Below are 12,349 nucleotides of genomic sequence, written 5' to 3' on the forward strand. Positions count from 1 at the left end.
AGGAAAATATTAAAAATGTCAATTTGTCACTTACTTCCAAAGCTAAACACAGACACGAATAATGATAATAAAAAGAAATGAAAATAAATAATCGATAATCATGGCACATTTTGAACACATTTTAAAATAAGTTTAAGGTTTTCTATAGTTAAACATTGTTCAAAATGAAAATAATTTTAACACCTTTTGGTGTGTTAAATATATTGAGACATGTTTACTGTCTAAAACTAAATAGAAAAAGCTACACTGAAATGGTGCTCTATAGAACCATATTTTGGTGCTTCCGTGGTTCTTCAGCAGTTCTTCGGAATGACTATGGTGCATCATTTCTCCTTTTATTTTCCACCACAGATAGAAAAGCCACACCATTTCATTTTTGGGCGAACTATCCCTTTAAATGTCTTTGCAAATGAATTATCAACCTATTTCTTCCATCGTAAACAATGACAGATATATTATAGATCTAAAATAGCTAAATACCAAACCAATAAATGTATTTTTAAAAAATAAAACCCTTTGATGTGTGGCACGGCTCTAATTCATCCCTGCTCAGTTATGAGTAACGCATGAATATAAAAAAACATAGAACAAATTTAAGCCCTCATGTCTTAGAAAAGCATGTGGGATTGTGATTAGACATTTTCTAATAGGGCAAATTCAGACCTTAAGAAAATCAGTTGACATCCGCGAGGAGGCAACAACAGATATGCTAATAGGCAGTGTATTATGTGTGTTTATTTGATTATTCCTACTAATGTAGAAATGCAGCCCAACCGGAATGCTCTGTTTTTCAAGATAAGCTTTATCAACAGTGCAAACAACCAGGGGCCCCTTTCAAAAAGGAGGTTTAATGAAAGCTCTGAGTATATTAACCCTGAAATGTCCCGGTGTAATGTGCTTCTATAGAGGACCCTGTATGTGTAGAGGCTGCATTAATTCATAGGATGTACTTTGATACAGAGAAATTTAGGACCCGAGTGGAATTTTGTAATTTCCCTATGCATTTTTTTAAAACTGTACCATATTTCTTTACAGTGAATTAGATATGCCAACATATATCTCATCCATCCTTACATCAATAACATCAGCCATCGTGACCGTGTATTACATCAGAGCATATTCTTTCCCTTACATGTTCTCACAAATGGTCGTTTTCTATGGAGGGTGAGTGACTGAATAAAGTGTATAAATAAAGTGCATGAATAAAAAAATGTATAAATACAGATATAAATGCAGCGATAAAGGTAATAAATGATTAGTTTAGACGTGGAGTCATTCCTACCCAAGTCTGCTACGAGCAGGGTTTGAACCGACGCTCCGTCTGGCTTTTACACGACAGTTTTACGGCCTTACAAGTGTCCTATACACCATAACATCTCACACTCATCACTAGATCAGTTTATAAGGAGTGAGAACATGAGACTTTTTTATTATTCTGTTTTATTTCTGTTGTTTCATTCATTAATTTCTTCATTTACTGATTCATTTGTTTGTTTATTGGTACATTTATCTATTTATTAATTTAAACTGAAGTCCTTTTCAGCACATTCGTAAATCCACTGTATGCAGATTGGAAAGTGTGCTTCGCTCTCAAGCGCTTTCTGCCACCATGATGCTTTTTTTGTGCCGTTGCCATGGTGAATCGTAAAATCGGAGCTCCATTGATCATGGCCTGTCGTAGTCGTGGTGCAAGCGCTTAACTCAAGGTAAGTAAATATATATATATATATATTTTACAACTTAGCTCTGAATACTGTGGTAGGCTATAATGAGACTAGTTTTTTGATTGCGCTTGTGCTTTTTGTTGTAATTATTCAAAAAGTATAGCTCTTACTTGTTTGCATATTACTATGTGCATTATATACTGTATAGACCTAATGGTTAGAGAATCTGACTCGTGTCCGGAAGTTTGCCGGTTTGATCCTCAGGGCCGATGGGTTACGACTGAGGTGCCCTCGAGGAAGGCACCTTACCACTAATTGCTCCCACTTGCTGCAGAGATAGCTGCCCACTGCTCCGGGTGTACATGTGTTCACGACTTGCTGTGCGTGTGTTCACTACTCTCTGGATGGGGTTAAATGCAGAGGTCAAATTTCGGGTGTGGGTCACCATAACTGACAAATGGGTTACTTTATTTTTACTTTACTGCAAAGTTTATTTGTATATATTATGTCAAATATATTACATACAATTTCCATACACTAACACTGCCCTGTTTTCTTATGTTAAGATGTAAATTTGGATGGCTACACGGTCAGGGCCGCTGCTAGCCATTTTGGTGCCCTAAGCATAATTCCATTATGATGCCCCCTTAAAGGTGCAAACTTTTCTTCAGTAAACAGAATAGTAAAACCAAAAATATCAATGTTTAACAGTAAAATCTCAATTCAGATTGCAAGCTGCACTGAAATTAAAGTTACTCGCCCCGCTCGACACGGGCTCCAAACCGACATCGGTCCGATTGGGAGACGAGCGTTTTAACAAGGAGGCTAAAGCGTCTCTGTTGATTTATACACACTACATAGCTGTTCACTAGCTGGCCTCTGTCAAACTGGTGGTGTGGATGGGGTGATATGGGATTGTTCGGCCGTTTTTTTTTTTACATATACATGGCTAAAATATGCCTTAAAATTTTTAAAATTCATCAGGCTATTTTTGGTGCCCCCTCGGCACTTGGTGCCCTACGCACAGTGCGTGATGCGCGTGGTGGAAGCGGCGGCGCTGTACACGGTTCCCTTGCAGAACTACACAATTATTTGGAGAAAAATCATCATTTTTAAATGACAGTCATGCAATGATATACATCAATATGAAATATAGCTTAACTAAGTCTATGAATTTTAGGTTGCAATGACATTCAGATATCCTGTGGTATTCCGCATATAGTCAGATCAGTGATCAATCTCATGATCTAACTCTTCAGGTAGTCGCTGGTGAAAAATGAAGCAGACGGCATTGTTCCTTATATACCGTAATGAGAGTGCTTTGTTTTAATCGCTAAATGATCCTTCCATTACCCACAGCTTTGGGTTCCCCCTGCTTCCACGACAGTGATGAAGGTCAAGCCCAAAGCACACACATCAGCCCTCCATAACATGAAGAGTCGCACACAGTTCCTCCAAATCTAAAAGAATGACTTCACGTGCGACAGTGGAACAGTCATTGAACGCAGCTCTGCATGTAGTTAAGTGTGTCGAAGAATTATAGGTCACATATTACTGCAAGTTTAAAGCCATACAAGCTGATAAAAGCCTATAAAATGTTTTGAAGAGCTCAAAATTTACAGTGTCTTGACATATCTGCTGACTCGGGGCAGTTTGGAGCTAAAGAATGGCCAAAGGTTGGCTTTCAAACACTTCTAACAACCACATGATAAACTCTATTCTATCTATTAAATCTATTAAAGTTCTAATCTATTAAAGTCCTAGCTACAGCCTGATAAATCAAGCATGGGTAAATGAAACTCAGTTGACTTTATGATGAAGTATTTAATAATTCAAAGCACGCATTTCTTATTCTCTGGAAGGCACTAATTGATTCACCAACATGATAATCCTTACTATTATGCTGTTATGTTGATCTGAATGGTTATACAGTAGGTAAGATTAGAAATGCATGAACAGCAGTGGCCAAAAGCAATGTGTAGTGGGGAATATTTGACCAAGTTATTTGTGAGCTCAGCTGTTCGGGTCTGTTAAACAAAAAATATGTAACTTATTGTTTTTTCAACCTTAGACTTTTATGAATTTTGAAAAAAAATGTATTTTCACTGTTATGACCGTAGATTTTTCTTTTTTAGTAAAAACACTTTTATAAATGTAACCACTCTCGATGTTGCTTGTAACTGGGAAAAAGTAAACATCTGTTTAGTATTTTACATGCATTTTTAAACTGTATTAATATAAAAAAATGAATATTTATGTGGGTCCTTACAGCATAGTACAAGGGTTAAACCATTACAATATGACACGTACTGTACAAAATTGACTTTAAAGGTATTTATTGGAGAGAGATTTGGCCACAAAGTCAAACGACAGTTAAATATAAAATTAATATTTAAAAAAAATTCAAATGAAATAAAGAATTAATTGATTATTTTTTCTTTTTTAAAATGTTTTATATAGTTTTTTCCTCTCATATAGTTAGATTTTGTAGCCATTCTTTTTTACTCATTGAGTTGTGTGTAATGTTTTGCCAGGCCTTCTTAAATTCTCAAAGCTGAGCTTCAGTTAACACAACCACCCAAAACGCATACAACATTTTTAATAGATCTTAAATAATATATTTGAATAAACAGTGAATAACTTGGACATAATTTTTTTGCCACTACTGTACCTGTTTGTACAGTTGTTTCTGTACTGGATTTTATCTTGTGATGTGCTGTCCGATGGGAACAGTTCGCCCCAAATATTCCATTTTGAGTGAGAAGAGATAATCTTGTTTACATCCAAACGTGACTAAATTAGCTAAAAATATTAATATGTTTGCTCACACGTATCGTTTTGCCTAATGAGACATGTAAAAACCATGGACATGTAACCGTGGAGCTGTGTGGATTACTTTTATGATGGATAAATGCGCTTTTTGGAGTAGGTCACTGGTTCTCTATTTACTTGCATTACAAAGCCAGCATTTGGATTCTTATTATTTAAAATGTGTTCCCCAGAAGACAGGAAGACATGCACCCCTATGACAGTATGAGGGTGAATAAATTATGGCAAAAATGTAATTCTAGGGTGAACTGTTTCTTCAAGCTACCGTATCCATCGTCCAACACTGCAAAGACGTCACAGGGCCCTATTGAAGATCTGATTAAATTCTTTTTGCGTACAGACCTTTTCCACTGTACTTCATCAATCTCTTTATCTTTTGAGCGGTACCATCATCCTACAGACAGAAACCACATGAAAGCGCTGATCACAAAGTCAATGAGGCCTCATAAAACGGTTGAAACCGCAGTCGCCGTAACAGAAAGAGCAACCGAGGCTGTGAGTAAAATTCATTAGTTCATTTTCCACACTGCTGATCTGAGGGAGATGCACAGAGTTTGTTACTCCGGGAGTTATTTAAGTCAGTCTTCAGGCCTGTATCTCAGATGTGACGCTAGGACAACAATCAGGCTCAAATTGAATCACCTTTGGGTATTTTAAATCATTTATGGAATGCAAATGAGGCTCTTAGCATTTCATTCTTCAAACATTTTGACGTCAACAGCTGCAGAAAGTGGCACGTGCTGAGGGCTGGGTTCTTATCTGGAATCAATCACGGCAACCGGGGAAAACTCTGACCCGCTATGACAGAACCAGAGAGATTAAGAGTTCGAAATCAGATTTTCTTGTTTGGGAATCTGAGCCCAACATGTAGAAAATCCTGTCTTACTTTACAATGCCTCAGCGTGGACCATAAATCTGGAGCTAGGCATAGCGGTAGGTAATTACTCCAGCTTTGAGGACTAGGAATAGATTACGATATACATCATTATATGTGATTACACTTTCTGCAGTAGGCCCTGTCACTGTTCAGAGAGAGATGGATAATCATTCTCACAGCATACATTATGCTAAGAGACACGTGATGCCTGAGTTGTAAGGTATAAGATGTGGGTATGGGTGATGCTGGGAGCAATGTATGTCAATGACATATGCTCATTAAAGAACAAATTAAGTCATTTGCCAAAAATGTGTGTCATCAACAGGAGGCAAAATGAAAACAACAATTAATAAAAGACGCAAGAGAAATGTGATTGTTATGAACGTTAAGAAACCTCAGTCAAAAGCTTATTTTCATTTTGGTGGACTTTTTACTTAATACACCCTGAAAAATGCTAGTTACGCCGAAGCATATAACAGACATGCTGGTTCACTCGAAAATGCGTGTCAGTGCCACACTTTGCGTTCTCTAGGTGTAAATATGACACGCATGTTAGAAGGTGGAGTAACGTTGGCAGAACAGGTTACTGAAAAATATTTTAGCATTTACTAGCCCTTCTTTCTTCTGCAGAACAGAAAATAAGATATTGTGAAGAATGTTGACAACCAAACAGCACCCCATTGACATTGACTTTTCTATGAACACAAAACCACCAAGACATTTCTTAAAATATCTTCTTTTATGTACAACAGAGGAAAGAGTCAAACACATGTTTTTAACAACATGAGAGTGAATCAATGACAGAATTGTAATTTTTTGGGTGAACTATCCCTTCAAGACCAGTCATTCAATTGACTCAGCAACTAGTGAATGCATGAAACTTTGTTCATCCCTACCCACCTCCAAGCCGATTTCCTTAGAGCAAAGTAATAATTAAACATGAAAGATAAATGATGAAATGTACTCAGTTACTAACGTGATACTGAAGATAAGGGAACGAGTACTGCGTAGCAGGACGCTATGGGGAAAACTCCTTTTTCTCCAATGACTGAAGCTTTTTCAATAGCGCCTCCAACTGCATTGGTGTGTGAAAAGTAAAATTTTAAACCAATGGCAGTGAAGCTGCACGGACCAATGGCGATGGCACCCGCCAAAAGGGGCGGGGCTTTACCAGACCGGGGACCCTCTGGTGCGATCACCGAAGCAAACAAAACACCCTTGGAGAGGACCGTAGGCTCTCATCGAGAGGCCAATGGTGCTGACCCCACAGCGCTGGCTGGGGGTGCCAGATCGTGTTGCCTGCCTGAGAGAGGAGGTCCCATCTAAGGGGAATAGACCATGGGGCTGCTACGAGCAGCTGAGACAGTTGAGACCAAGGCTGGTTCTGCCACAGTGGGGCTACAAACAACACCTTGTGCGCCTGTTCTCTGATCCTCCTGATCGTCTTCTGTATGAGAGCGATCAGGGGGAAAGCATAGAGAAGCAAGTTGGGCCAATTGTGGGCCAAGGCGTCCCTACTCTGCGAAAAATAAGTTGGGCAATGAGTATTGTCTTCTGAGGTAAAAAGGTTGACCTCTGCCTTGCCGAAGATTTCCCAGATTTGCTGAACCGACCTGGGGTGGAGCGTCCATTCATCTGAAGGGACATTGCTCAGAGAAAACATATCTGCTCCCTGGTTCAGTCTGCCTGGAACATGAGTTGCCCTCAGTGAGCGCAGATTGGACTGGGCCCATTCCAAGAGGCATAGTACCAGGGAAAAAAGGCGTCTTGAGGAGAGGCCTCCCTGGTGATTTATGTAGGATACCACCGTCATGCTGTCCGATCGGACTAAGACGTGGCGGTCCCGTAGGACTGGCAGGAAGTAGCGAAGAGCCAGCAATACTGCCTGCATCTCCAGGCAGTTGATGTGCAGGCTTCTTTCCTGATTTGACCAGTGGCAAAGGCCGGCTCGCCATCGCACAGAGTCTGTTCTGACCACCTTCCATCTGCATGTGGTGCCCAGGGGCACACCCTGCTCCAGCCAAGGGGGATCCTTCCAAGAGGCTAGGGCGGTTAGTCAGACTTGGTCCACCAAAGCGCTTTTGGCGGGTGCCATCGCCATTGGTCCGTGCAGCTTCGCTGACATTGGTTTAAAGTTTTACCTTTCACACACCAATAGCCGTGCAGTTTTCACTGCGCTATAGAAAAGGCTTCAGTCATTGGAGAAAATTTTGTTTTTCCCCATAGCCTCCTGCTACGCAGTACGAGTGAAGTATTGATAGGGAACTCCGAGTTATTTATCGCACGGCTTCCTGATAAACACCGCAAAGCTCGGAGCTTGGGTCCGACAAAGATAAAATCCTGAATTGATGCGCGCCACGTCACGTTAAACATAAAAGCCGAGCCATAAAAAGAGATCTATCGGCGAGATGGGTATCTCCATATCACAAGGATGATAAACACAGAACTCTTACCTGTTTTCCACATATAGTGCCTGTGCTTTGGGAATTCCAGGTCTGACTGCACTTGCATGGCAATGAGAGACACAGAGAGCAGCAGGTAGTTCCCCACATGCCATTTCCAGCCCGTTACACCGCAGTCATCTTTAAGAATCATAGTCCAGCCAATTGACATCCTGTCCACTTTTAGTCCTGAAACAACACAAAAGCAAGCAGACATAATGTTAGAAGGTGAATGCATCAGCCGTGATAAACAGCTCGAGGGAATCATTACGGTAATCACTGGTAGAAGTTTGACTGGTGATCCTTTGAGGGACGTGAAATCAAGTGCATGTGCTATTCACAACGCAGAATGATCAGGATCGCTCCGTCTAAACAACGCCATTAATAGCATGTTATTAAAAGTGTACGCAATGATGTGGTAAGTATCAAGGTAAACACAGGCAGAGCTTCGAGTCTTCCAGCCTTGAAATTATTGAAGGTATTAACACCTTTTTATTGCAACACGTTTAATTCTGTCTCTCGACGTTGTAATTCATATCCTTGGGGTGAAGGATTAGTACTGAATTGCTGGCTCTCCAAGCATATGAGCAGGAAATTTAATGCATATGATTTTCAATACACTTTCTCGCAGTTCTTTTCGAACAGCAAGTGTTCGAACGCTGAACCATCTCAGTGCATCCGCGTGTTTCATCCCAGGGTGATTGATAGAAATCTACACCCCATTCAAATGGCAAAAAAAAACAATGGACCGGATCCACGTTACAGGCGCTCACATGTAATAAACTTTCCCATTGACAACCAAAATGGGAAAGTAACTCATTTAAACAGCTCAGCAGTGCAAACCAAGGTTATTCATTCGTAACAGCCCCTCGGCGAGATATGAGAAATGGGAGCCTCTATATTTTATAGCATCATTGTTTCAGTGATTGGACACAGCTCTGCATAGATCGGTGTATTACAGTATTATCTGAATTAAAATTTTGATTGATTTTTCTCTTATGGAGGGTGCACACAATGCATTACCTGCACACAATCTGTTCGAGATGGCTAGACAGAATCGGTGTATTGATGGATGAATTGCTATCAAACTCAAATGTGTGTTTGGAATGTGGAATTATTTTGATGTGATTTCTCGGGGAACGGCTGCAGCTCCCAATTGGTTTTTGGTTGATTTCATTTTGGAAAATTAGATTTTTATTTCATTGCTTCGGTGGTGTTTCTTCGGTGGGAAAATCAGATTTGAGAGGAATATGGTGAGAGGCATTGACAGTGTTGAAAAAAAGATCTCTTATCCTTTAACTGCCCCCACAAGTAAACGTCTTGATCAAATTAGTTCCAAAGAGGGAGTTTTGCTCTCTGAGAGGCTACAGCTGGTTGTTTGGGGGTTTGGGCCTTGGTCCATTTATTATTGATAGCGGATTTAATTTAGTGTTTGTATTTAGGTCTATAGATGATGTTGGCCTACAACCTTAAAAACCTTAAACCTACAACCTCTACCTTAAAACTTTTTGAAAATTCCCTGAAGCTGAAAGTTGAATTTGAACAAAATGCTGCATTGTGAGGAATAGAGAACTGTGGGTCAATATCTTGTAGCGGTTATGAGTAAATTCCAATATCTGAGATGTTTGTATAAACATAGAAATATCTAAAACGATTAGCCAAAGTGTAAATCACCTATCAATATTGCTGCCAGTCTCTTTCTTTGTTTCAACTGATTCACACTGATCTGACCAACTCAAACAAACATCATGTTTCTATTCCAGTCTCATCCATTCAACCTGTTGATCCAAACTCTAACAAATATTATTTTGGTGTATTACTTATAGGTCTTGAGTGCTTTACATTTACGCATTTGGCAGACGCTTTTATCCAAAGCGACTTACATTGCATTATCCTATACATTTTACATAGGTATCTGCAATCCCCTGGGATCAAAACCACAACCTTGAGCTACAGGAAAGCTTTATTTCACTAGAATAATGTAGTTTATTCATTTGTACCATGATCTCACATATGCAGATTGAACATGGTAAGCCAGTGAAAAACCAATGGCAACAAGCACCAACAAACAGCAACAGGAGCTTCACACTGCGTTTGTTGAATCACTGCAAATTTACCTAAAATGCATGCATGTTTTGAGACAAAGGCATAACAGTGATTTTGAAAGATTTTCTTGTCATGTCTTTGACTAACAGCAGTCTTAAATGTTTTACCCATTAACGATTAGCAGATTCAACAGTAAAACAATAAATCAATTTCTGATGTTTTATTCATGAAGGTTATTTTCTCTTCATCACACAATTTCAGTCTTTGGTCCCCTAAAAGGTATTCCACAAAGTCATTTCAATTATCCAAATACAAACAATTCCCTTATTTTTCCCTAAACTATCGAGTCACGCTCCTGGAAGGCTGCTAGACAGTTTAGCTGTTGTGTTAGTTCAGGTGTGTTGCTATACAGTAAACTTCACTACAATAAGGCTATACTTGTCAACATTAGTAATGGAATTAACTAACAACGACTAGTATCGTTTTTCAGCATGTGTTATTCCTTGTCAATGTAGTTAATGTCAGTGCAATTATTCATCTTACTTCAGCTACAATGTAAAATGTATTCATAAATGCTGAAATGAACATGATTTAAGATAAATGCTGTAGAAGTATTGTTCTTGTTCGATCATGTTAACTAATGAATTTAACAAATGTTTGCAAATACAACCTTAATGTAAAGTGCTACCATAAATTCGGTGTTGTCGCCCACCCAAAGATGAAATGGAGCCCCCTCCCTTATGCCAAAATGCTCTGTTCCAAAGCTATTTACGCCTCCTATAAATGGATAATATTAAGGCATATAAGAAAGAAATCCCAAAATGCACACTGAACTTATGTTATTTTGAAAACATTCCAACCGCATATCTATTGAGTAGCCTACCAAGGCCCTAACATGAACTACAAAAAAATATTTATTGTGGTCATACAAGAATAAGAATTTGTGGACAATGTTTAAATAAAAGGAAACATTTGCCTATTTCGTTCCCAGAGTGTATAAAATGTGAACACATTTTGCTAATTCTATTTATTCTTTCCTCTTTTAGATAAATTTGCTTATTGATTTTATTAATCTTGCTCTTTGTAAACAGGTTCCTCATCACAGCCCTGCCTTAATTGTTTTATGCTCATGATCTGTCCATAACAGCGTCGTCTTTTAATATCAAGCAGTGATGGATTTTAAAATTGCAACAAGAAATGAATCAAACGTGAGCACGATTTACCTAAAATGATGGAACTAATTAGCAAAGCGTGCTCACATTGTGGGAACAATTTTATCATTTTTTTCCTGAATGTATGTGCGGCACTACACAATTGAATCAGCTGTGATTGAATCATGTCTTATGTAAAGCGCTATTTGTGTGGTGGGAGTTGCTGCTTATGTCTTAGTTATGTACACTCTAAAAAAAATGACGGTTATTATATGTGAAACAAATTTACCCTAAAAAAAGAGTACATTTCAAAGCTGTGAAATCCATTAAATATAATGTTTAAATTGTGTAAATGTGTCATGGGCCAGGCAAGTGAAAACAGATAGCGGATTCAAATGCAGCTTTAAGTCCTTTAATACAGGTATATAACCAAAGTAACATAAAACAAGGAACCGGGAAGCAGATCAACATATCAAAACTAAAACTGATAAAAGTCAAAGACTAGGGCTTGCCAATAGAGGGTAGAAAGTGATGTTTTGGGACCCATGGGAATTCAGTAAAACAAACAAAAAAAAACTATGTTTTGCGTAGTTTTTGACTGTTCAAATCTATCAAACCATGAAAGGTGTTTTTATTGTGTAGCAAAAGTTGATGCAAGATGAAAGTTGAAGTTCATGAAAGGGGAAAATGCCAGTATTGACTGAGAAACTGAGATAAGCGGCAAAATCTGAATCCGCGTTCGGGATGAGCTGAGCTGTATTACTTTCTAAAATGCTTAACAAGGTTTTACGTCGAACCGGTGATCACACTGACTTCAACACGAGAGTCTGACAGCCTAACAAGTGTCCTACACACTATGACATCTCACACCCATCACTAGAGCACTCATGAGGTGTGAGGATGTGTTGTTTCATTCATTAACTAATTTGTTTGTTTGTTTATTGGTTTATTCATCTATTTATTAATTTCAACTTAAGTCAATTTCAGCACATTAGTAAATCCACTGTAAGCAGAGCGGAAAGTGTGCGTCGCTCTCCAGTGCTTTCTGCCGCCATGTTGGCGCCATTGCCATGGTGAATCTTAATATCGGAGCTCCATTTCAATGGCTTGTCGTAGTTGTGGCGCAAGAGTTTAACTCAAGGTAAGGTAAGTCTACCCAGAGTTGATAGAACTAATTCCTATGAATTCCTATGGAGGAAAATCACTTGCTTCCCTCCACCTGAGCCTCGTGCATCATAAAAACCACATGATTGCAAACAACTTCTTCGTCTTCTACTGGGGGTTTAATGGTGGATGGCAACCAACTAACTAAGTACATTCCCGCCACCCACTGGATAGGAG

General features: G+C 39.0%; 1 protein-coding gene across 1 annotated transcript in view; it reads right to left on the minus strand.

Annotated features, from left to right (window-relative positions):
* The window catches only part of thsd7ba (thrombospondin, type I, domain containing 7Ba), a gene marked incomplete at its 5' end in the record, with an annotated part of 151,091 nt that extends 143,108 nt beyond the window's left edge, over nucleotides 1–7,983 (minus strand). The window contains one exon of the mRNA XM_079463917.1: nucleotides 7,824–7,983. Within this exon, the coding sequence (XP_079320043.1) occupies nucleotides 7,824–7,983 (160 nt within the window). The remainder of the gene's footprint in view (nucleotides 1–7,823) is intronic.
* Between the last annotated feature and the right edge of the window lie 4,366 nt (nucleotides 7,984–12,349).

This window comes from Barbatula barbatula, assembly GCF_947034865.1.
Source record: "Barbatula barbatula genome assembly, chromosome: 9".
In the NCBI taxonomy this organism is placed as follows: domain Eukaryota; kingdom Metazoa; phylum Chordata; class Actinopteri; order Cypriniformes; family Nemacheilidae; genus Barbatula; species Barbatula barbatula.